Genomic DNA, 25,285 nt, shown 5'->3' with positions numbered 1-25,285 from the left:
TTTATATATTACTCTGTCCCATCTTGATACATAAATACCCAGCCCCATCCCTGCCCTAGAAAAGATAGACCTATATTGATTCGGAAAATAGCTCTGTTCACCTGCCCCTGCCACCCACCAGGGGCTCCTGCCCCACAAAGCTGGCCCCTGCTCCGGATGAGCCCCTGCTCCCGATGAGCCCTTGCCCAGCATCCTGGGGTGGGGAGGGCATCATCTCCTTTTGGAAGATAATCCAGGCCCTGTCACTTAATTGGCCAGAAGAGGAAAGTGAGCCCCTAAGCGGGCAAGGGCAGCCCCTGGGCCCAGCCGTCAGGTCCTTCGGAAGAGGTTGCTGAGAAAGCCACCGGCGGGCCCGGGGCCCAGGCGCAGCGAGAAGCGGGGCGCGGCACGGCGCGGGGTCGACGACGACGCGGCGGCGTTCAGTTCCTTCTGGCGCTGTGAGCGCAGCTGCTGCCCGATCACCACCTGCATGTCGTCCTGCGGGAGGCCGTGGTCGGCTCAGCACCGGTCCCGCCCCCTGCCCTCCTCCGCACACGGACCCCGCCCCTCACCTGCCAGGCCTCCAGCTCCTGCGTGAGCGCCACCTTCTGGCGGATGGCGCGCAGCAGCTCCCGGTACAGGGAGTCTCGCTCCAGCGAGACGCGGTTGAGCTCCAGGGACAGCTCCAGGGCCCTAGGCGGGGAGGGGCGGACGACGCGTTTGAGGGCGCTAGGGCTTCAGGGAGCCGGGGTGGCGGGGGAATTCTGGACCCGAACGGGAGGAGGGCTGCCAACACCTAGATCAAGGAGGTCAGTGGGCCCCTGGGTGGGAGTGGGGATCATTATAACCCGTATCAGAAGAGGAATCAGGAGCCCAGGAGGGCCCAGAGGGCGCTGTGGTGGTGGTGGATGGCTTGAGGCTTACTTGTTCACGGCCTCGTCCCGGTCTGAGAGGGCACTGTGCAGGGCCTCCCCAGGGTCTTCCTGCGCCCGCAGCTCCTTCTGCCTCTGCAGCTCTTCCCGCAGGGACTGCAGCTCTGCCTGCTGCAGCGAGATCTGTGAGCAGAGGAGGGGCCGTGCGGCAGATGAGCCAATGGGCCTTTCAGTCCCTGCTTCTCCCAGCAGCCCCGACTCTGGCTTTCCCCAGCCCTCCTCTGCCTGCGACAGACACCCCAGGCAGCTGTAGCCCTGTGCTGGAGACTCCAAGATGAGCCCTCTGAGACCCTCAGGCTGGTGCAGGGTGGGGTGGAGCAGGGCTAGTGGGAGTGGTATAACCCTGCAGGAGGGATGCAGGGAGAAGCAGTGGAAGTGGAACTAAGCGGGGAGGTGCTGTCTAGGAAGTCTTCCTGGAGGAGGTGGCATGCAGGCTGGCTCTTGAAGTAAGTTTGTTGAGATGAAGACCGATCCAGGTATAGGGAGCTTAGTGGGCAAAGGCTGGGAAGTGGACATGGGAGACAGAAACTGACAGCTAGAGGGGCCCTGCATCCAGCACAGCGCCCTCTCCCCCACCTCATCTTGCAGCTTGGCCACTTCCGCCTCCTTCTCCTCCAGTATCTCCGCTGGGCTGAGGGATGTTCGCTTCTTGGGGGGCTCTAAGCTCTCTTCGGGGGGTGAAGGCTGGGGACTGGATACCTCTCGGGTCTTTGGGGACCGGGTGGTCTGTGGGCCAAAGAAATGGGTTAGTGGTGTGGAGTCTATTAGGGAAAGGAGGAAAGGCGGAGCCTGCGACCCTCTCGATGGCACAGGTAAGGGGGCTGAGGGCCCACGAGCTCACCGGGGTGTCTCCGCGTGCTTCGGCGCTCTGGCCCTGGTCGCCGTCCTCGAGGCTGTGGGCCAGTTCTGACTGCAACGAAGCACCCGACACGTCGGCGTCCTGGAGGCGTGACTCCTCCTCCAGTTCGGAGACGCGCCGCTGCAGCCTCCGCAGCGCGCTCAGCGCCTCCTCGGCCTCGGACCGTGCGCGTTCCAGCTGTGGACGGTCCCGCAGACGGAAGCGCAGGTGGTCAGCGGGACGCACCCAGCGCCGGCATCCCGCGGCAGGTCCACGCGGGGGCGCCGTGGAGGGCCCCGCACCCCATCGGCCCAGGCTGTTCCCGTTCCTGGATCGCTGGGCGCCTTGGGCCATGCACCTCCCTCAGCAGACACACAATTTCCTCGCCTATAAAGCAGGGCCCCACCTCGAAGAGCCCTATTCCCTCCCCTGCGCAGTCTACCTCCTCATTCACTAATTGTTTCATGCAGCATTTATCGGTGCTACTGAGGCTGCTTGTCCCACAGTAGCAAAAAGGGGCACTGGGATGTGAAGGCAGGCAAGCTGACCCCAAAGTGCAGACTCCTTTGATCTCTAACATCAGACCCCGCGTCCTCTTTTCATTTCTTTTTCTCCATCTCCATTGCCCAGCCATGGTCTAGGGGCTGTCATTCCTGGCCTGAGCTCTGGCATCAGCCCCCTCCCTGCCCTTTCAGCTGCCAGGCTCTGATGTATTCTAAGAGCATGCCTCCCCTGCTTAACAGCCTTCCATGGCTCCCACTTGCCCATGGGCTAATTCCCATGCTCTTGTGGGCCAGCCTCTGGACCTCCCAGTGATCCAGCTCTGGCCTCATCTCCCAGAAAACCCTGAAGCCATTGCTAAGGGTCCAGGCAGTTGTATCCCCTAGCCCTGCAGGTCACCTCCAGGTTGTGCTCCCGCCTCTCCCGCCTCAGCAGCAGCAACTCCTCGTGCGTGGTCTGCAGTCGGCCCTGGCCCTTCTCCACCTCCTCACGCAGGCCTCGGATCTGGGCCTCCAGGTCCTGCCGGCGGCTCTGCAGCATCTGGTTCTGGGGAAAGGCCTGAGAGCTGGGGAGGGGGGCAGCCCCCTCCCAGCCCCTGGCCCGGGTTTTTTGTCTCAGACAATCCCCCAGCCCCAGCTGAAACTCACTTCCCCCTGCAGACTCTCCAGCCGCGTCCTCAGCTCTGCCCCAGCCAGTGCCTGAGCCTGGCACTGTCCCCGAAGGGTGTCCAGTTCCCTCTGAAGTTCCTGCTCAGTCTGGGAGGCCTGAGGAGGTAGAAAGGGGGGCAGAGGAGCCTCAGCACCATGCCCAATGCACCCACTCCCCACTGGGGACCAAGGCGTCCTCCTCCACCTTGTCCACCTGAGCCAGCTGCTGGCTGAGCCGGAGGTTCTGCTCGCTGAGCTCGCTGAGGGCCCGTGCCCGTTCTCGCCCACTGTCCTGCTGCTCCGAGCGCTGCTCCCCGAGCTGGGCCCGCAGGGCCTCCACGTCCCCCTCCAGCTCCACGGCCCTGGCCTCCCACTCGGCTCCTCGGGCTGCCAGGCCTCGCCGGAGCTCATGGTTCTCCTGCTGGAGCCGCTGTAGGGGCCAGGGCAGAGGGACAGAGGCAGAGAGGCACCGATGAGACTGGACAGGCACAGAGAGATGGGGATGGAGGGACAGACACCTAGGGAGAAAGCCTAAGGGGGCCTTGTGTCCAAGATAGACACAAAAGCAAGGGAGAATGAGGGAGGAAGAATGAGCAAGACCCAGAGATTTAGAGGGAAGGTTCCGGGCAGACAGGACGCGTGGGCCCAGGGCAAGGGTGGGGATGGGGCTCTCTGATGACCACTCACCTCCAGCTGTTGCCTGGGCTTCTGGACCCGAGGTCGCAAGCGCCGTTTTTGGCGCCTGAGTCTGGCAGAGTTCAAGCCCCGGCCCATGGCAGCACACACCTGCTGTGTCCCAGGGGCTCTGGAGGCCTGGACTCTGCCCAGCCCCCTCCCCAGCTCCTGCTAGCCAGTTCCCTCTAATTAACCCTGGTCAGCCCCGCCCCGGCCCCAAAACTTGTCTGACCAGCGGGGGAACGCCCTGGCACACCCAGATGCCCAGCGTGGGGAAGCAGATGAGTCAGGGGTTAACCTCTGGCCCACTCTCTCTAGGCCCTCAAAGCGGGATGGGCTTGGACGAAGGTGACAATTGCCACAGCTACTGCAGTGACTGGCAGGTACCCTGCATTAGGGGTTTATCTGCATTACTTCATTTCATCCACTAGAGGGAGAATCACTAATGTCCTGGGTTTAGATGAAACTGAAGCTCATAGTTGCTAAGTGCCTTGCCTAAGGACACACAGTCATTTATTTTTGTTTTTATTATTTATTATTATTTTGTTGAGACAGATCTTCACTCTTTTGCCCAGGCTGGAGTGCAGTGGAACAATCTCGGCCCATGGCAATGTCCGCCTCCCAAGTTCAAGAGATCCTCCTGCCTCAGCCTCCCAAGTAGCTAAGATTACAGGTGTGCACCACCTTGCCTGGCAAATTTTTTTTTGTTTTCTTAGTAGGGATGGGGTTTCACCATGTTGGCCAGGCTGGTCTTGAACTCCTGGTCTCAAACAATCCACCCTCCTGGGCCTCCCAAAGTGCTGGGATTACCAGCGTGAGCCACCATGCCCACACAATAACTTCACAAAGCAGGGATGCCAACTCAGGCAGCAGAACTTTTAACCAAATCCTGTAGGGACAATACAGCTTCAGGATTAAGCTGTCAGGTTCAAGGTCACATTGTCCTGGCTGATATTCAGCTCTGCTGATGCCTTGTGGCCTGGACACAATATCTCTAAGTCCATTCACCCACACTACTATCAATCCTCCCATATTTCCTGAGCTCCGCTTGCTCTGGGGTCTGCTGTCAGCGGCACATGAGACCACCAAGTTCACTGCTTCAAGTAGCTTAGAGTCCAGAGGGCATGGACACATGCCGGAGCCAGGTAATTTCAGGGGGACAGTAAGGGCTGCAAAGAGACCCAGGAAGTGATGGAGAGTAAGGAGTGGGGTGGGGGTGGAGGGTCCTTCAAGGAGGATGTCGTGTTTGAGTTGACTTCTGCAGGACAAGAAGAGCCACCAGAAAGAAGGCTAGGCATTAAGGGACAGCAAGTGCAAAGTTCCTGAGGGAACAAGCGTGAGTTCTTGGAGGAACTGAAAAGAGCCCTCATTGTCGGGGAGAGGGTGGATCGGCTGTCCTTCTTGGAGGAAGGGAGAAAGGGGTGGTGTTGCTGTGGTGAGGTCAGGGAGGAGCCCAGCTCGCTGGGACTTTTAGGCTCTGGGGAAGAGTTTCGGTTTCATTCTAAGTGTGAGGGGGAGATTCTGGTTGAGGAGTGAAATGATGTGATTTGCAGCTTTTGAAAATTCCGGGCTGTCCCTTAGAGAATGGGCTCCAGGGGTCAAAGGTGGAAGCTGGGGGCTGGGCGCAGTGGCTCATACCTATAATCCCAGCACTTTTGGAGGTTGAGGCAAGTGGATCACCTGAGGTCAGGAAGTCGAGACCAGCCTGGCCAACATGGTAAAAACCCGTCTCTACTAAAAATACAAAAATTATCTGGGCTTGGTGGCACACACCTGTAATCCCAGCTACTCGGGAGGCTGAGGTGAGAGAATCACTTGAACCCGGGCAGCAGAGGTTGCAGTGAGCTGAGATCGCACCACTGCACTCCAGCCCGGGCAACAGAGTGAGACTCCATCTAAAAAATAATAATAATAAAAGAGTGGAAGCTGGGGACTCAGGAGCAGGTGGCTGGAGTGTCTGGGGCAGAGGTGATGGAGGCTGTGATCTGTGATCAGCTTGGAGGCTGCAGAGCCAACAAGTGGGTGGTTGGAGTCTAGTCTAGAAGAATCAAAAGGGCTTGTGGATATTGGGGGGAGTTTGTACATTCAAGAAAGTTTGAGCGCATTGACTCACACCTGTAATCCCAACACTTTGGGAGGCTGAGGCAGGTGGTTTGGTTGAGCCCGGGAGTTTGAGACCAGCCTGGGCAACATGGTGAGACCCCATCTCTACAACAAATGCAAAAATTAGCCAGGTATGGTGGTGCATGTGTGCCTGTAGTCCCAACTACTCAGGAGGCTGAGATGGGAGGATTGCTTGAGCTCATGAGGTTGAGGTTCCAGTGAGCTATGATTGCACCACTGCACTACAGCCTGGGTGACAGAGGGAGCCCGTGTCTCGCCAAAAAAAAAAAAAAAAAAAAAAAAAAAGGCCAAGGAGGTGCACAGGCCCTGGTCCTCAAGTGGGAAGGCAAGGATGGGGACAGCAGGTGATGTGGGCATGGAATCGAGGGTGTGGAATCAAGTGCCACTTGTGTTGAGATGCCCACTAGGTGGCCTGGTGGAGAGGGTTAGCTACCCAGGTCAGGCTCAGGGCAGTGGTTGGGGCCAGTGCAGCAGATGAAGGAGGGTGTTCAGGAGACCAGATGTGAGCCCCAGAGCAAGAATTTGGCCAAAAATAGAACCTGGGTAGAGGGAACTGTTCCTGCCTCATTGGGCTGGGCAAGAATCAATGGAGAGTCATGGAAAGCACTCAGCCCAGTGCCAGGCAGGGTGTAGACACCCATGACTGTTGCCTGGTGTTCTGTGATGCTGCTGAGGAGCTAGACACAAGATCCAGAGAGGGCCAGCAGCTGACCCAGGATCACACAGCTGGACAAGGGTCTGAACCCAGTTTTTTATTTTTTATTTATTTTTTATTTTTTTTGAGACGGAGTCTCACTCTGTCACCCAGGCTGGAGAGCAGTGGCATGATCTTGGCTCATAGCAACCTCTGCCTCCCAGGTTCAAGTGATTCTCCTGCCTCAGTCTCCCAAGTAGCCGGGACTACAGGTACACCCCATCATGCCTGGCTAATTTTTTTTTGTATTTTTAGTAGAGACGGGGTTTCACCATGTTGGCCAGGCTGGTCTCGAACTCCTGACCTCAAGTGATCCAGCCACCTCAGCCTCCCAAAGTGCTGGGATTACAGGTGTGAGCCACCATGCCTGGCCTGAGAATTCACGCCTTTTTTCCTTTCCCTTCCCTTCCTTTCCTTTCTTTTTTTTCTTTCTTTTCTTTTTTCTTCCTCCCTCCCTCCTTCCCTCCCTCCCTCCCTCCCTCCCTCCCTCCCTTCCTTCCTTCCTTCCTTCTTTTTTTTTTTTTCAGGATCTTACTCTGTCATCCAAGCTGTAGTGCAGTGGATCATAGCTTACTGCAGCCTCAAACTCTAAAATTCCTGGGATCAAGTGATCCCCCTGCCTCGGCCTCCTGAGTAGCTGAGACTACAGGTGCCACCACCACATCCAGCTAATTTTCTTATTTTTTGTAGAGACAGAGTCTCGCTATGTTGCCCAGGCTGATCTTGAACACTGGGCTAGTGATCTTCCTGCCTTGGCCTCCCAAAGTGCTGGGATTACAGGTGTGAGGTACTGTGCCCGGCACCCAGAGTTCCTGTTATTTACCACTAGGCAACACTGCCAGGGGGACTGGGCCCAGCTCTGATCTGTTCCAATGTCCTCCCCCTGCCCCACTGTCCTCCCCGGCTCCTCTCTCCGTCCTGTGCCTGACCCCCTTCCCTTGTCCTCTCCAGGCCCACCCATCCTCCTCTGCCCACCCGGCCACCCACCCAGTCCAGTGCTAGCTCACTTCCTCACGCTCCAAGTGCTGGGCGCTCAGCGTCTCCAGCTGCCGCCGCAGCTCCTCATTTCGCTCCAGAAGCATCTTGCCGAGCTCCGCCGCCAATAGCAGGTCTTTCTCCTTCTGCTGCAGCTGCAAGGCTAGGTCCTCGGGCTCCTCAGGCCCTGGGCCCCCTCCCAGGAATGAGTCCCTCCGCTCCAGCACAAAGGGGAAGAAGCCCTCGTCGCCGCTGGGAGAGGCGCCCCCCGAGAGCAGCCCCGACGGGAAGCTGGGCCCATCTGGAGAATTCATGTCACCTGCAGCATCTGCGGGGACAGGTGACTGCGGGACACTCTACTCTGCAGTCTGACAGGGGCTCACCCTCCGCCCAACACCTGGCCCTCCAGGAATTCTCCACCTGCTGCCAGCCTGCCAGGTCCTGCAGCCAGGGCTTCCTGAGCCACGAAGGGTTAATGACCTGTGTTTTGGCCACCCAGTTCCGTTAATGTCCCTGGGGTAAACTGAGGCAGCAAGCAGAAGGAAATGACCTGCCCAGCCTTTGGCCTCTGCTAGACAATCTCTGTCCCCAGGAAAGTTCATTCCAGTGCTCCAGGGCCACAGGCCACCTCCGCTCCCTCTCCCCTCTCTTCCCAGAACCCAGCAGTTTGGCTCCTAGCCCCTTGCCATCTGAGACAGTTCCCAGAACCCAGGTTCTCAGGGACTCAGCAGTTGGTGTTGAGCCCAGCCCCTTCTCCTCCCAGGAATGCAGGACCCTAAGACTTGGGAACTGAGGTGTCTTCGCCCCCAGGAATCCAGCTCCCTTCCCTACCAGAAGCCCAGATCCCGGCTGCTGACCTCCCAGCTCTCTCGCACTCATTCTTCTGTTACCTCCTGAGCAGGTGCTTTGACTCCACCCTCCAGACTCAGAGGTCCCCACCTCCAATGTCCCCCACCAAGGATTCCCACCTCAGTCCCCACTTTCCACAGGACTCAGGCATTCATGTCCCCACCCCTCCGGAGTCAGGAGTCCTGACCCTCAACCCCCCAGTTTCCCAGGGCCCTGGCGTAGGGCCCAGGACAGGGCGAGGTAACAGGTTGTGCCGGCCGCCCGACTGCAGCGCGGCTCGGAGTTTCTGTTTACTTCCTGGCCCGCCCCTGGGGACGGGAGCCCCGGGCTCCCCTAGGGTTGCTCAGGGGTTGGGGTTCAGGGGCTCAGGTCAGAGGGCCCGACGCACCGGGCTTACCAGCCCCAGCCCTCAGGGGGGTCTCCACCCACTAGGTGCACACACCTGTGCTCCCCCTCCTCCTCTCGCCCGATGTCCATGTGCAGTCCTGCTCGCAGGACCTGAGTGTCACCGTGGTCCTAGCCCAGCCGCCCCTAGGCCGCTCGCGAGAATCTCCCTGACTTGGCCCTCGCTGGCCCCGCTCCCTCCACCCAAGAGACCCGGACATGGAAACCTCTCCCCCTACCCTTCCGCATTTAGCTGCCCAGGTGTTGGGGCCTCCAGCCCCCCGACCCCTGGCCCCAGGTGTCGGAAGCCGGGAGAAGGGGCTGGGCTCACCCCCGACGGCTGAGTTCCTGCCGGCGCCCCCGGTTCCCCGGCGATCTCGGTTCCCCTGCCCCCGCCCTGGTTCTCCAACCTTCTCTGCCGACGCGGCCGGACAAGTCCCTCCCCAACTCGAGGGGCCCTGCCCTCGGCGTCCCCCAGACTCTCACCCGAAGCCGCCGGGCTCCCTCCGAGGTTCCCGCGGTCTCCGGTCCCCTCTTCCGGAGGCGGCTCCAGGTGTGCAGCCGACACAGGTGAAGGGGCGGGGCCGCGGGAGAGGCCGGGGCGCTCCCTAGCTGCCTGAATGGCCGGGCGGGGTCGAGGGAGAGTCGCTTCCACCTGGGTGGGGGGCACTGGCCCATCCTGCTGTGGTTGCAAATGGCCCGGCCAGTTAACTGAGCACCTACTGTGTGCAGATCCTACATTGAGGTAGCCGCCGCTTCTTTGCCGTCAGGACTGCCTTGCCCTGTGGGGGTAGGAACTCATTAGCAATGACAACAACATTGAATCTGACATCTTAAGCACTCGGCTAACTAAACTTTTTTAGTTTTTAGAGATGGGATCTTGCTCTGTCACCCAGGCTGGAGTGCAGTGGCACCATCACCGCAACCTCGTCCTCCCAGGGTCAAGTGATCTTCCCACCACAGCCTCTCCAGTAACTGGGACTATAGGTACATGCCACCATGCCCGGCTAATTTTTGTACTTTTTGTAGGGGTGGGGTTTCACTATGTTGCCCAGGCTGGTCTCAAACTCCTGGATTCAAGTAATCCTCCCGCTTCAGCCTCCCAAAGTGCTGGGATTACAGGCATGAGCCACTGCTTCTGGCCAAGTAAACTCTTTTATAGGCATAACTTGTTGACCTTTTTTTTTTTTTGAGATGGAAATTTACTCTTCTTGCCCAGGCTGGAGTACAGTGGTGCCATCTCAGCTCACAGCAGCCTCCTCTCCTGGGTTCAAGTGATTCTCCTGCCTCAGCCTGACCAGTAGCCGGGACTACAGGTGTGCAACACTACACCCAGCTAATTTTGTATTTTTAGTAGAAACAGGGTTTCAACGTGTTGGCCAGGCTGGTCTCAAACTCCTGATCTTGTGATCCGCCCACCTGGGCCTCCCAAAGTGCTGGGATTACAGAGTGAGCCACCGCCCCGGCTCAACTTGTTGACTTTCATGATGACCTGATGAGGAGGAACTGTTGTCATCCCCATCTTACAGATGAGGAAGCTAAGGCTCGGGGGCGGGGGGGTCCTCCACCTTGTTTGGGGTCCCCGGTCAGAACTTGAAGGTGAACAGCACAAGTGTGGCTTTAGGGTCATGCTCTTTACTGATTCCCATACCACAGACAAGGACACTGTAGCACAGGCAGTGAAAGTGACTTGCCCAGAGCCATGCCCGAGTCCGCATGGCTCCAGACCTGGTGCTCTCAGTTCCTGAGTTATGCAGAGCTGAGGACCATGCTGTTGTCTGGGACAGGGGCCTTGGTGTGGAGATGGGAAGGTCTGGGACTAGGGACCCAGGGTGGCTTGGGCAGCAGTGATGCCCCAGCCATGGCCTTGTGTCTTGTCACGATTTATCTCCAGACTCCAGGGCTCCCTGGGCCTCGTGACAGGGGCTCCTGGCCTGGAGAGCAGGTCAGATGGAAGGCTGGGAGCAGCGATGTGCTGGTAAGCATTTAACAACAGGCTCCCTGGTTAAAACAGAAGCCCTCGCTGGTTGCATTTGCCAATTTCCATGATGCAATACACGCTCCTTGGCTGACTTCAGCTACTCACCTGGCCTCACTGAGTTCGGAGGTAGAAGGGGCCGTGCACATCAGCTGTGGCTGGCCGGTGTCAGGTGGGTCCGTTCACCTCTGGCTGGGGGTCAGGACCCCTGAGTCTTGGGGGACTGGGGGCGACTTACCTGGGTTCTAGAAAAATAGGAGGAGGGTGGGCACTGGGACTCCTGGCTTGTGGGAAAAGGGGAGGAAGGACTCCTTGGAGGGATGACTTAGGAACTGGGACTCCTGGGTCCTGGGGCTGGGACAGGGTTTTCTGCCAGCAGAGAGTAGGGGAGTTGATTTGTCTTAGAGCCACATTGCCCAGCAAGGCTGCCACTTTCTCCCACTGCACCTGTGGGAGCAGCCTGGTAGCCTCCGGAGGGCTGAACACATCCCAGCCTCCCCGAGTGCTGCTATGTGACCCTCTGGAAATATAAGCTCAGTGTCCCCTCCAAATGCCAGTCACCCTGGGCCCCACTCACACCCACACTTAGCACATCTTGAGCGTCTCCTGCCAGGCAGACTGAGCTCATCCCGGGATGAAGTGATCACAGCCCTACTTCCAGAAGGTTCATAGTTCACCTGGGCCATGGGAGGGAGCATAGTCCTATAAACCAGAAATGAACCAATAAAACAGTACAGCAAAGGTGCTTGGCCCATGGGTGCTGGCATCACATGGCTTCAGTCCAGGAGCCAGTTGGCCACATACCAGATGTGATGTGTGTGCCTGTGCCCTTCAGCTGATTAACCTCTGCAGCCCTCAGTTTCCCCATCTGTAAAATGAGGATGATAGTTCCTAGCTTATAGGGATGTGAGGATTTTTTTTGAGATGGAGTCTCGCTCTGTCCCCCTGGCTGGAGTGCAGTGGTGAGATCTCGCCTCGCTGCAACCTCTGCCTCCTGGGTTCAAGCGATTCTCCCACCTTAGCCACCTAAGTAGCTGGGATTACAGGCATGCACCACCACACCCAGCTAATTTTTGTATTTTTTTTTTTTTTTTTTTTTTTTTTTTTTTTGCGGAGTGTCACCCAGGCTGAGTGCAGTGGCCGGATCTCAGCTCACTCAAGCTCCGCCTCCCGGGTTCACACCATCTCCTGCCTCAGCCTCCCGAGTAGCTGGGACTCAGGCGCCTGCCACCTCGCCCGGTTGTATTTTTAGTAGAGACGGGGTTTCACTGTGTTAGCCACTCGATCTCCTGACCTCGTGATCACCGTCTCGGCCTCCCAAAGTAGCTGGGATTACAGGCATGCACCACCACACCCAGCTAATTTTTGTATTTTTAGTAGAGACAGGGTTTCACTGTGTTGACCAGGACGGTCTTCAACTGACCTCAGGTGATATGCCCACCTCCGCCTCCCAGAGTGCTGGGATTACAGGTGTGAGCCACCGTGCCTGGCCAGGTGTGAGGATTAAATGAGGGTGAAGTGCCAGCACTTAGTCCTTGCTGGTGATCTCCGCATGGCCACCAGAGATGACTCACCTGCATGTCACAATGTATTTCATCCTCAGAGCAACCCCATGAGGTCATGCCATTCACAGGTGAGGAGGCCAGCTCAGAAAGGCGAAGTCATTTGTCTGTGGGTACATAGCACAGCCTTCATCCCAGCTTGCCTAGCTCTCAGCCAGTCACTCTTGGGAAATTTGTGTTGTTTTTGTTTTTTTCGGAGACAGGGTCTCACTCTGTCACCCAGGTTGAAGTACAGTAGCATGATCATAGCTCACAGCAGCCTTGAACTCTTGGGCTCAAGCGATCCTCCTGCCTCAGCCTCCTGAGTGACTGGGACTACAGGCAGATGCCACCATGCCCTGCTAACCTTTTTACTTTTTGTAGAGATGTGGTCTTGCTATATTGCCTAAGCTGGTCTCAACTTCTGGCCTCAAGAAATCCTCCTGCCTTGGCCTCCCAAAGTGATGGACTTGGAGGCATGAGCCAGTGTGCCTGGCTTTGTATATTTGAATCTGGTCCTCAGTCGACTCTGGACCCAGGAGTCCTGGCCTCCATCTCCCTGTTGGGCCTAAGAGTCTTGGCCACCCAGCACACAGGGGCCCTCAGCCCTCGCCTCACCCCCAGGCTCCTTGCTGATCCCAGGAGAAAGATGAATAGGAGGGACACAGTGACCTCAGGGAAGGCCCAGGGAGGCTGGGACATGTCTGGTTAAGAAGGGAGGGATTGGCTGGGCACGGTGGTTCATGCCTGTAATCCCAGCACTTTGGGAGACCAAGGAGGGTGGATCGTGAGGTCAGGAGCTCAAGACCAGCCTGGCCAAGATGCTAAAACCCCATCTCTACTAAAAATACAAAATTTGGCAGGGCGCAATGGCTCACGCCTATAATTCCAGCACTTTGGGAGGCCGAGGCAGGTGGATCATGAGGTCAGGAGATCGAGACCATCCTGGCTAACACAGTGAAACTCCGCCTCTACTAAAAATATAACATCCTGGCTAACACGGTGAAACCCCGTCTCTACTAAAAAAAATACAAAAAACTAGCCGGGCGAGGTGGCGGGTGCCTGTAGTCCCAGCTATTCGGGAGGCTGAGGCAGGAGAATGGCGTAAACCCGGGAGGCGGAGCTTGCAGTGAGCTGAGATCCGGCCACTGCACTCCAGCCCGGGCGACAGAGCGAGACTCCGTCTCAAAAAAAAAAAAAATAAAAAAAAATAAAAAAAATAAAAATAAAAAATTAGCCGTGTGTGGTGGCACGCGTCTGTGGTCCCAGTTACTCAGCAGGATAAGGCATGAGAATCACTTGAACCCAGGAGATGGAGGTTGCAGTGAGCCAAGACCATGCCATTGCACTCCAGCCTGGGAGACAGAACGAGACTCCATCTCAAAACAAAAACAAAATCAAAAAACAAAACAAAACAAAATATAAAAATAGGCCGGGCGCAGTGGCTCAAGCCTGTAATCCCAGCACTTTGGGAGGCCGAGACGGGCGGATCACGAGGTCAGGAGATCGAGACCATCCTGGCTAACACGGTGAAACCCTGTTTCTACTAAAAATACAAAAAAACTAGCCAGGCGAGGTGGCGGGCGCCTGTAGTCCCAGCTACTCCGGAGGCTGAGGCAGGAGAATGGCGCAAACCCGGGAGGCAGAGCTTGCAGTGAGCTGAGATCCGGCCACTGCACTCCAGCCTGGGCGACAGAGCGAGACTCTGTCTCAAAAAAAAAAAAAAAAAAAAAAAAAAAAAAATTAGCTAGGCGTGGTGGCACGCGCTTGTAATTGCAGCTACTCAGGAAGCTGAGGCAGAAGAATCAGTTGAACCCGGACAGCAGAGGTTGAAGTGAACCGAGATCGCACCACTGCACTCTAGCCTAGGTGACAGAGCGAGACTCCATTCCAAAAAAAAAAAGAAGGGAAGGATGATCACCCAGCCTCACCTGCTCTCCAGCCCAAGCAAGCCAGCTTCCCAGGTGCTTAGTTTGGAATGCCCTCACCGCCTTTCCATCCACCCACTGAGCCCTGGGGGGTTCTGAGTCTTGGCTGGGAGTTGAGGAGGGGTCGTCCCTGGGGAAGCTTTCTCAGATCTCACAGTGCCTTGGGAGTCTATGCTGGGCATCCAGAGGCCAGTAGGACCCCACTCTGCTCCTTGCCCTTCCCCAGAAGCAGCCTGGTAGAAATAACTTGGGTCCAGATCCAGGTGCCTCCAGGCTTTTATGACATATGCTAAGTCCATGAACAGTAGGTAGTATTGTTTGGAACAGTAAAAACCTTTATATAAAATATTTCACACAGAATTCATTGTTCTGCAGCTTGGTTTTTTGTTCGTTTTTTTTTTTTTTTTTTTTTTTTTTTTTTTTTTTGAGACGGAGTCTCGCTCTGCCACCCAGGCTGGAGTGCAGTGGCCGGATCTCAGCTCACTGCAAGCTCCGCCTCCCGGGTTCACGCCATTCTCCTGCCTCAGCCTCCCGAGTAGTTGGGACTACAGGCGCCCGCCACCGCGCCCGGCTAGTTTTTTGTATTTTTTAGTAGAGACGGGGTTTCACCGTGTTAGCCAGGATGGTCTCGATCTCCTGACCTCGTGATCCGCCCGTCTCGGCCTCCCAAAGTGCTGGGATTACAGGCTTGAGCCACCGCGCCCGGCCTGTTCGTTTTTTTTTTTTTTTTTTTTTTTTGAGACGGAGTCTGGCTCTGTCGCCCAGGCTGGAGTGCAGTGGCGCGATCTCGGCTCACTGCAAGCTCCGCCTCCCGGGTTCCCGCCATTCTCCTGCCTCAGCCTCCCGAGTAGCTGGGACTACAGGCGCCCACAACCGCGCCCGGCTAATTTTTTGTATTTTTAGTAGAGACGGGGTTTCACCGTGGTCTCGATCTCCTGACCTTGTGATCCGCCCGCCTCGGCCTCCCAAAGTGCTGGGATTACAGGCGTGAGCCACCGCGCCCGGCTCGTTTTTTTTTTTTTATGTATGCTTATGTTTCCAAGTGTTTTCTCCCACTTATTAAAAAAAAAAAAAAAAAAAAAATCAGGGCAAGCCTGGTAGCTCACGCCTGGAATCCCAGCACTTTGGGAGGCTGAGGAGGCGGGTGGATCATGGGGTCAGGAGTCCAAGACCAGCCTGGCCAAGATGGTAAAACTCCCTCTCTAATAAAAATACAAAAAATTAGCTGGGCATGGTGGCAGACGCCTGTAATCCCAGCTACTCGGAAGCTGAGTCAGGAGAATCGCTTGAACCTGGGAGACAGACAGACGTTGCAGTGTACTGAGAATGCGCCACTGCATTTCAGCCTGGGCGACAGAAGGAGACTCTGTCTCAAAAAAAAAAAAAAAAAAATTAGCTTTGGCTAGGCACAGTGGCTCACACCTGTAATCCCAACACTTTGGGAGGCTGTGGTGGGCAGATAACTTGAGGCCAGAAGTTCCAGACCAGCCTGGGCAACATGGCAAAACCCCGTTTCTACAAACAAATATAAAAATTAGCAGGGCATAGTGACGTGTGCCTGTAGTCCCAGCTACTCACAGGGCTAAGGCAGGAGGATCACTTGAGTCTAGGAAATGCAGGCTGCAGTGAGCTGAGATTGTGCCACTGTACTGCAGCCTAGGTGACAGAGCAAGACCCTATCTCAAAAAAAAAAAAAAAAAAAAAATCAGCTTTATTGAGGTAGGTATTAGCTTCCTAGGGCTGATGTATGTAACAAAATATCCACCAGCTTGGGAAACAGAGCAAGACCCCCTCTCTACAAACAAAAATAATAATTAGTGGCACATGCCTGCAGTCCCAGCTACTTGGGAGGCTGAGGTGGAAGGATCCCTTGAGCCCAGGAGGTCGAGGCTGCAGTGAGCCATGATTGCATCACTACACTCCAGCCTGAATGAGAGAGCAAGACCCTGTCTCAAACAATAAAAGGAAACAAACAAACCGAAAAAATACAAACTGGGCTTACACAACAGAAAATTATTGTATTACAGTTCTGGAGGCCAGAAGCCTGAAATGAGGATTGGTTCCTTCTGAATTTCCCTCTTCTATAAAGATGTCAGCTGTTGAATTTAGGGCCCACCCTAAATCTAGGATGATCTTATCTTGAGATTTTTAACTTATGTCTGCAAAGACCCATTTTTCTTTTTTCTTTTCTTTCTTTGAGATGAAGTCTCGCTCTGTCACCCAGGCTGGAGAGCAGTGGCGCGATCTCGGCTCACAGTAACCTCTGTCTCCCCGGTTCAAGCAATTCTCCTGCCTCAGCCTCCTGAGTAGCTGGGACCACAGGTGCGTGCCACCACGCCCAGCTAATTTTTGTATTTTTAGTAGAGATGGAGTTTCACAATGTTTGCCAGACTAGTCTCAAACTCCTGAGCTCAAGCGATCTGCCTGCCTTGGCCTCCCAAAGTTCTGGGATTGCAGGCATGAGCCACTGCACTCGGCAAGACTCTATTGTCAAATAAGGCCACATTCTTGCAGACCTGGGGTTAGGACTTGTACATATCTTTTTTTAGGGGGGACACAATTTTTTTTTTCTTTTTTTGAGACGGAGTCTCACTCTGTTGTCCAGGCTGGAGTGCAGTGGCACAATCTTGGCTCACTGCAACCTCCACCTTCCAGGTTCAAGCGATTCTCCTGCCTCAGCCTCCTGAGTAGCTGGGATTACAGGTGCATGCTGCCATGCCTGGCTAATATTTGTATTTTAGTAGAAATGGGGTTTCACCATATTGCCCAAGCTGGTCTCGAACTCCTGAGCTCAGGTAACTCACCGGCCTTAGCTTCTCAAAGTGCCAGGATTACAGGTGTGAGCCACTGTGCCCAGCTTGGGGGATGCAATTTAACCCACTACAAGGAACACTTTACATATAATTAAATTTATCAATTTTATGTCTTTCAGTTGACGAGTTTTGACAAATATATTCAGCAACAAAACTACCACCACAATCATGATGAATCACCCCAAAAAGTTGTCCTTGCCCCTTGGCAGTCCATCTGTTTCCCCACCCCAGCCTCTGGCAACCACTAATCTGCTTTCTTTTTTCCTTTTTTCTTTCCAACTCTCCAGGAGTGGGGGATGCAGTGTGCTGTGATGGAGCCTGTGAATAGTTACTGCACTCCAGTCAGAGCAAGACAGCAAGACCCTCTCTGTTTTTTTTTTTTTTTTTTTTTTTTTGAGACGGAGTCTTGCTCTGTAGCCCGGGCTGGAGTGCAGTGGCCGGATCTCAGCTCACTGCAAGCTCCGCCTCCCGGGTTTGCGCCATTCTCCTGCCTCAGCCTCCAGAGTAGCTGGGACTACAGGCGCCCGCCACCTCGCCTGGCTAGTTTTTTTGTATTTTTTGTAGAAACAGGGTTTCACCGTGTTAGCCAGGATGGTCTCGATCTCCTGACCTCGTGATCCGCCCGTCTCGGCCTCCCAAAGTGCTGGGATTACAGGCTTGAGCCACCGCGCCCGGCCTTTTTTTTTTTTTTTTTTTTTTTTTGAGACAGAGTCTCTCTCTGTTGCACAGGCTGGAGTATGATGGTGTGATCTCAGCTCACTGCAACCTCTACCTCCTGGGTTCAAGCAATTCTCCTGCCTCAGCCTCCTGAGTAGCTGGGATTATAGATGCGTGCCACCACGCCCAGCTAATTTTTGTATTTATTATTATTATCGTTATTTTTGAAACAAACTCTCACTCTTTTGCCCAGGCTGGAGTGCAGTGGTGTGATCTCAGCTCACTGCAACCTTTGCCTTCTGGGTTCAAGTGATTATCGTGAGTCAGCCTCCCGAGTAGCTAGGATTACAGGCATGCGCCACCATGTCTGGCTAATTTTTTTTTTTTTTTTTTTTTTTTTTTTTTGAGACGGAGTCTCGCTCTGTCGCCCAGGCTGGAGTGCAGTGGCGCTATCTCGGCTCACTGCAAGCTCCGCCTCCTGGGTTTACGCCATTCTCCTGCCTCAGCCTCCCGAGTAGCTGGGACTACAGGCGCCCGCCACCTCGCCCGGCTAATTTTTTTGTATTTTTAGTAGAGACGGGGTTTCACCGTGTTAGCCAGGATGGTCTCGATCTCCTGACCTCGTGATCCGCCCGTCTCGGCCTCCCAAAGTGCTGGGATTACAGGCTTGAGCCACCGCGCTCGGCCATGTCTGGCTAATTTTTGTATTTTTAGCAGAGACGGGGTTTCACCATTTTGGCCAGGCTGGTCTTCAACTCCTGACCTCAGGTGATCCACCCACCTTGGCCTCCCAAAGTGCTGAGATTACAGGTGTGAGGCACCGCACCGGCCTAATTTTTGTAGTTTTAGTAGAGATGCGGTTTCACCATGTTTGCCAGGCTGGTCTTGAACTTCTGACCTCATGTAATCCACCCACCTTGGACTCTCAAAGAGCTAGGTTTACAGGCATGAACTACCACGCCAGCCAGCAAGACCTTGTCTCTTGTCTCTAAAAAAAAAAAAAAAAAGAAAAGTTGCAGGAATAGTGCAATGAATAGCCTCCAAGTAGGCTTACAACGATGAATATTCTATCAGATTTTGCATTATGTTCCTTTCAGCCTACACACACCCATAAACATTTTGCTAAACCATTGGCTACTTCAGCTGGCATCTCCCTAGGATAAGGATGTTCTCCTACATAATCTCGAACATTATCTCATTCAAAAAAGTGAACACTGGTAAAATAGATACAATGACCGTATCTAATATACAGCCCATGTTCCCACTTTCAAATGTTCCCAGGAATGCCCTTTTTAGATTACTTTTTTAAAAATCCAGGATCCAGGCCAGGTGCGGTGGCTCACGCCTATAATCCCAGCACTTTGGGAGGTCCAGGTGGGTGGATCACCTGAGGTCAGGAGTTCAAGACCAGCCTGACCGACATGGTAAAACCCCATCTCTATTAAAAATACAAAAATTAGGCCAGGCGCAGTGGCTCACGCCTGTAATCCCAGCACTTTGGGAGGCCGAGGTGGGTGGATCACAAGGTCAGGAGATCGAGACCATCCTGGCTAACACAGTGAAACCCGTCTCTACTAAAAATACAAAAAATTAGCTGGGCGTGGTGGCGGGCACCTGTAGTGCCAGCTACTCGGGAGTCTGAGGCAGGAGAATGGCGTGAACCCAGGAGGCGGAGCTTGCAGTGAGCCCAGATCGCGCCACGGCACTCCAGCCTGGGCGACAGAGCGAGACTCCGTCTCAAACAAACAAACAAACAAAAATTAGCCAGGCGTGGTGGTATACACCCATAACCCCTGCTAATCCGGAGGTTGAGAATCGATTGAACCTGGGAGGCAGAGGCTGCAGTAAGCCAAGATGGCATCACCACATTGTAGCCTGGGTGACAGAGCGAGGCTCTGTCTCAAAAAGAAAACAATTAAAAATCCAGGATCCAATCCAAGGTCATATATTTCATTTAGCCATCATTTTTTTTTTTTTTTTTTGAGATGGAGTCTTGCTCCGTCGCCCAGGCTGGAGTGCAGTGGCACAATATCGGCTCACTGCAAGCTCCGCCTCCCGGGTTCATGCCATTCTCCTGCCTCAGCCTCCCGAGTAGCTGGGACTACAGATGCCCACCACAACGCCCAGCTAATTTTTTTGTATTTTTAGTAGAGACAGGGTTTCACTGTGTTAGCCAGGATGGTCTTGATCTCCTGACCTCGTGATCTGCCCGCCTCGGCCTCCCAAAGTGCTGGGATTACAGGCATGAGCCACTGCACCCGGCCTTTAGCTGTCATTTTTATTTAGTCTCTCTTTTTTTCTAAGACAGAGTCTTGGCCGGGCGCGGTGGCTCAAGCCTGTAATCCCAGCACTTTGGGAGGCCGAGACGGGCGGATCACGAGGTCAGGAGATCCAGACCATCCTGGCTAACACGGTGAAACCCCGTCTCTACTAAAAAATACAAAAAACTAGCCGGGCGAGGTGGCGGGCGCCTGTAGTCCCAGCTACTCGGGAGGCTGAGGCAGGAGAATGGCGTAAACCCGGGAGGCGGAGCTTGCAGTGAGGCGAGATGGCGCCACTGCACTCCAGCCTGGGTGACAGAGCCAGACTCCGTCTCAAAAAAAAAAAAAAAAAAAAAAAAAAAAGACAGAGTCTTGCTCTGTTGCCCAGGCTGGAGTACAGTGGTGCGATCTTGGTTCACTGCAAGCGCTGCCTCCCGGGCTCACACAATTCTCCTGCCTTAGTCTCCCTAGTAGGTGGGACTACAGGCACCCACCACCACGCCCAGCTAATTTTTTGTATTTTTAGTAGAGATGGGGTTAGTCACCTTGCCGTCTTCTGTGTCTTTCAGGGCATTCACATGTTTTGAATAATTCAGGCAGTTGTTTCTAAAATGTTTCTAAGACCAGGTGCAGTGCCTTGTTCCTATAATCCCAATGCTTTGGGAGGCCAAGGCAGGAGTATCAATTGAGCCCAGGAGTCCGAGGCTGCAGTGAGCTGTGATTGCGCCACTGGACTCCAGCATGGGTGTCAGAGCGTGACTCTGTCTAAGAAAAAAAAAATTATTTCTGAGATGTATCCAGGATGACGCATCTGGGTTGAGCTTGCGTTTATTAACCACTGTATAGTAACCCATCCAATGTTTAAAGTCCTAGAAAAAAACAAAACAAAAAGATGAAAAAACAAAAATAACCCCCCCAAAACACAAAGAAAAAATAATAAATAAATAAAAGCAAACAAACAAACATAAAGAACGTAATATGATAAAAATAAACTCCCACTATTTCTCCACTCCCATTTCTCATAGGAGTATGAGAGAACATCCTTGTACATAGATCTCCATAGACACACGGCGGAATTCTCACTCTGTCACCACCTAGAAGTCAAATTAGTGGGTGAGAGTTCCAGTAATCTCTTGTGGCATCACTACTCCACAATTTACAGGCTTATGACAACAGTTTGTGGCCAGGAGCAGTGGCTCATTCCTGTAATCTCAGCACTATGGGAGACTGAGGCAGGAGAATCACTTAAGCCCAGGAGTTCAAGACCAGCCTGGGCAACATAGTGAGACCCCGTCTCTCTCTCTCTCTTTTTTGATACGGAATCTCACTTTGTTGCCAGGCTGGAGGGCAGTGGCACGATCTCAGCTCACTGCAACCTCCACCTTCCGGGTTCAAGCAATTCTCCTGCCTCAGCTTTCCAAGTAGCTGGGACTTTTCGTTTTTTTTAGTAGAGACGAGGTTTCACCATGTTGGCCAGGATGGTCTCGATCTCTTGGTCTTGTGATCTGACCACCCTGGCCTCCCAAAGTGTTGGGATTACAGGCGTGAGCCACCACGCCTGGCCAATGAGACCCCAACTCTATAAAAATTAACTGAGCATGGTGGTGCATGTGTATAGTCTCAGCTACTTGGGGGCTAAGATGGAGGATTACTTGAGCCCAGGAGGTGGAGGCTGCAGTGAGCTGTGATTGTGCCACTGTACTCCAGCCTGGATGACAGAGGGAGACCCTGCCTTAAAATAAATAATAAATAAAAAGACAATTGGCTTTTCTCTCTCTCAGTTTTGCAGGCAGGTTGAGTTGTGTTGGGCAGTTCTTGCTGCCATGATCTCATTAAGTTGCAGGGAGACATGGCTGGGGCTGTTTATGCCCATGTCGAGTGCCTGGGCTGGATGGCTGGATCAGCGGGGCCCGGCAGCATTTCGCTCTCCACACAGCCTCTGCATGTGGCCTGCCTGGACCTCCTCACCGCAGGTCTGTCCCAGACTTCCTATATCATGGCCGACTTCTTCTAATGTGAGGTTCCGGAAGGCTTTGGTAGAAGCTGTAAGGCTTCTTAAGACCTACCTTGGATGTCCTAGAACCATCACTTCTATACCATTCTGCTGGTCAAGGGAGGCACTGAGGCCCGCCCAGGCTCAGGCAGAGAAGATGAGATTCCACCTCTACTGAGAGGAGCAGCAAAGGAATGGCAGCCATCCTGATCACAGATGCCCGGCCCTTCGACGCTAGTCAGTATAGCCAAGCTGGTTTTCAAAGCACAGGTATTATCTTCATATTTTATTATTATTTTATTGAGAGAGGGTCTTTCACTGTCACTGAGGCTGGAATGCAGTGGCATGATCATGGCTCATTGCAGCCTTCATCTCCCTGGCTCAAGCGATCCTCCCACCCTAGCCTCTCAAGTAGATGGGACTACAGGCACACGCCATTGTGCCTGCCTATTTTTATTTATTTATTCATTTATTTCAAGATAGAGTCGTGCTCTGTTGCCCAGGCTGGAGTGTAGTGGTGTGATCATGGCTCACTGCAAACTCCACCTCCCGGGTTCAAGTGATTCTCCTGCCTCAGCCTCACCAGTAGCTGGGATTACAGGTGAGTGCCACCACATCTGGCTAATTTTTTGTACTTTTAGTAGAGATGGGGTTTCGCCACGTTGGCCAGGCTGGTCTGGAACTCCCGGCCTCAAGTGATCCACCCACCTCGGCCCCCCAAAGTGCTGGGATTACAGGCATGAGCCACCTTGCCTGGATTATTTATTTTATTGTTTTATTTTTATTTTATTTATTTATTTTTTGAGATGGAGTCTCTCTCTGTCGCCCAGGCTGGAGTGCAGTGGCGCAGTCTCAGCTCACTGCAAGCTCCACCTCCCAGGTTCATGCCATTCTCCTGCCTCAGCCTCCCGAGTAGCTGCGACTACAGGCGCCCGCCACCACGCCCGGTTAATTTTTTTATCTTTTTAGTAGAGACGGGGTTTCACCGTGTTGGCCAGGATGGTCTTGATCTCCTGACCTCGTGATCCACCCGCCTTGGCCTCCCAAAGTGCTGGGATTACATGGCTGAGCCACCGCGGCCGGCCAGCTTATTTATTTTTAAGACAGGGTCTCACTCTGTCACTTAGCTGGAGTGCAGTGGTGCAGGAACAGCTCACTGCAGCCTCAATGTCCCAGACACAGGTGATCCTCCTGCCTCAGCCTACCAAGTAGCTGGCACTATAGGTGTGCACCACCATTCCCAGCTAATTTGTGTATTTTTTGTAGAGATAGGGTCTCACTATATTGTCCAGGCTGGTCTCCAACGCCAGGGCCCAAGCTATCTGCCTGCATTGGCCTCCCAAAGTGCTGGGATTACAGGCATGAGCCACCATGCCTGGCCTAACGCATAGGCTTTAATTTATACTGGGTAATAAAGTATCCGACTCCCTTTCTGATGTTTTACAGCTGGCAGCTTTAAAGCCCCTGCCTCTCTTCTCCTTGTGCCCACATCTAGGCAAGCTAATCCGAAGGCCCTGGTGCTCTCTCCCTTGCACTACAGAGGAATTTAAATTAGGAAAGCCCTGACTGGTTGGAAGGGACCTTCATCCCACTTTATCCCCTAACAACAATAAAAGCCCCTCCTTGAATTACTTGAACCTGGGAGATGGAGGTTGCAGTGAGCCCGGATCGTGCCACTGCACTCCAGCCTGGGCGACAGAGTGAGATTCCATTAAAAAACAAAAAACAAAAAACCACACACACACACACACACACACAAAACAACAACAACAAAACCCTCCTTGCTCTCTCAAACCACTTTCAGAGCTGCCTGGGAGCCCACTCTGCTCTCCCAGAAAGCCTCATCGTTGAGTAATCAAACTCTTCTGATTCTCTTGGTGTGCTTGTGGCCTTATTGGTCTCTAATCTGAACCAAATTTGGGACATAGGGTAAATCACAAAACATGCTTCTATCTGCAGAGAGTGAATTTCTTTTTATTTATTTATTTTATTTCTATATGAACAAATGTTGCCTCTCCTGCAGAGCATCAATTTATTTCTTTCCATTTTTGGTAGAAATGGGGTCTCAGTATGCCGCCCAGGCGGGGTCTCCCTCAAATTCCAGGCCTTAAAGGATCCTCCTGCCGGCCGGGCGCGGTGGCTCAAGCCTGTAATCCCAGCACTTTGGGAGGCCGAGACGGGCGGATCACGAGGTCAGGAGATCGAGACCATCCTGGCTAACATGGTGAAACCCCGTCTCTACTAAAAAAAATACAAAAAACTAGCCGGGCGAGGTGGCGGGCGCCTGTAGTCCCAGCTACTCGCGAGGCTGAGGCAGGAGAATGGCGTGAACCCGGGAGGCGGAGCTTGCAGTGAGCTGAGATCCGGCCACTGCACTCCAGCCTGGGCGACAGAGCGAGACTCCATCTCAAAAAACAAACAAACAAACAAACAAACAAAAAAGGATCCTCCTGCCTTGGCCTCCCAAAGTGCTGGGATTATAGGTGTGAGTCACCACACACCTGGCTACAGCACAAATTTCATCTGGGCCACACCTGGCCAATACTTGGCATTGTCAGACTTTAAAATTTTGCCAATCTGATGACAAACATGGGATCTGTTATGGAATAAATTGTGCCCTGTCAACATTCCTATGTTGAACCGGGATGGTGGCTCACGCCTGTAATCCTAGCACTTTGGGAGCCTGAGGCAGGAGAACTGGTTGAGCCTAGGAGTTCAAGAAACCCCTGAGCAACACAGGGAGGCCCCATCTCTACCAGAAAAAAAAAAAAAAAAAAAAAAAGATGGGCATGGTGGCTTGGGCCAGTAGTCCCAGCTACTTGGGAGGCTGAGACAGGAGGACTGCTTGAGCCTAGAAGTTCGAGGATGCAGTAAGCCATGATCACACCACTGAACTCCAGTCTGGGAGACAGAGCAAGACCCCAGCTCGAAACCAACAGACAAACAAAAAACAAAACAAAACAAACAAAAACACCAGAGAGAGAAGAATAATTTGTATGTTAAAGCCCCAATACCTCAGAATGTGATTGTAGTTGGAGATAGAGCTGATCAAAAAGTGATTAAGTTAAAATGAGGCTTTTAGGGTGGTCCCTTGTAAGATGGCTTTTAGGGTGGTCCCTTGTAACATGATTGACTTCTTACAAGAGGTCGATGGCCGGGGCGGTGGCTCACGCTTGTAATCCCAGCACTTTGGGAGGCCCAGGAAGGCGGATCACGAGGTCAGGAGATGGAGACCATCCTGGCTAACACGGTGAAACCCCGTCTCTACTAAACATACAAAAAATTAGCCGGGCGAGGTGGCAGGTGCCTGTAGTCCCAGCTACTTGGAGGCTGAGGCAGGAGAATGGCGTGAACCCGGGAGGCGGAGTTCGCAGTGAGCCGAGATCGCACCACTGCACTCCAGCCTGGGCAATAGAGCGAGACTCCGTCTCAAAAAAAATAAAATAAAATAAAAAATAAAAAGTGGAGACCTCTGAGGTGTGCAGGCACAGGGGAACGACCGTCTGCGGGAACAGC

General features: G+C 53.7%; 2 protein-coding genes across 2 annotated transcripts; one reads left to right on the top strand and one right to left on the bottom strand.

The window, feature by feature from the left end:
* Window positions 1–78: 78 nt before the first annotated feature.
* On the bottom strand, window positions 79–9,461 carry BICDL2 (BICD family like cargo adaptor 2). The gene is made up of 10 exons (XM_050774353.1): window positions 9,085–9,461; window positions 7,398–7,693; window positions 3,112–3,327; window positions 2,898–3,014; window positions 2,650–2,796; window positions 1,753–1,947; window positions 1,488–1,637; window positions 904–1,034; window positions 552–672; window positions 79–477 (listed from the first exon to the last, which is right to left on the bottom strand). Exons 2-10 carry the CDS (start codon window positions 7,677–7,679, stop codon window positions 310–312), a joined length of 1,527 nt encoding a protein of 508 aa, XP_050630310.1. The 5' UTR covers window positions 7,680–7,693; window positions 9,085–9,461; the 3' UTR covers window positions 79–309.
* LOC126944745 (putative uncharacterized protein FLJ46214) lies at window positions 7,936–8,989 on the top strand. The gene has a single exon (XM_050774553.1). It carries the CDS (start codon window positions 8,310–8,312, stop codon window positions 8,940–8,942), a length of 633 nt encoding a protein of 210 aa, XP_050630510.1. The 5' UTR covers window positions 7,936–8,309; the 3' UTR covers window positions 8,943–8,989.
* Window positions 9,462–25,285: the final 15,824 nt, after the last annotated feature.

The sequence above is a fragment of the Macaca thibetana genome, chromosome 20 (assembly GCF_024542745.1).
Source record: "Macaca thibetana thibetana isolate TM-01 chromosome 20, ASM2454274v1, whole genome shotgun sequence".
Taxonomy (NCBI): Eukaryota; Metazoa; Chordata; class Mammalia; order Primates; family Cercopithecidae; genus Macaca; species Macaca thibetana.
This window is presented reverse-complemented; position numbering and strand designations above follow the sequence as displayed.

What these genes read in the sequence shown, in the direction of transcription:
- BICDL2 (XM_050774353.1), bottom strand. Translation starts at nt 7,679, where the DNA reads ATGAATTCTCCAGATGGGCCCAGCTTCCCGTCGGGGCTGCTCTCGGGG. An exon ending in AGCACTTGGAGCGTGAGGAA is followed by an intron (nt 3,328 to 7,397) that starts GTGAGCTAGCAC and finishes TGGCCCCTACAG; the next exon opens with CGGCTCCAGCAGGAGAACCA. An exon ending in CGGGACGAGGCCGTGAACAA is followed by an intron (nt 673 to 903) that starts GTAAGCCTCAAG and finishes CTCCCCGCCTAG; the next exon opens with GGCCCTGGAGCTGTCCCTGG.
- LOC126944745 (XM_050774553.1), top strand. Translation starts at nt 8,310, where the DNA reads ATGTCCCCCACCAAGGATTCCCACCTCAGTCCCCACTTTCCACAGGAC.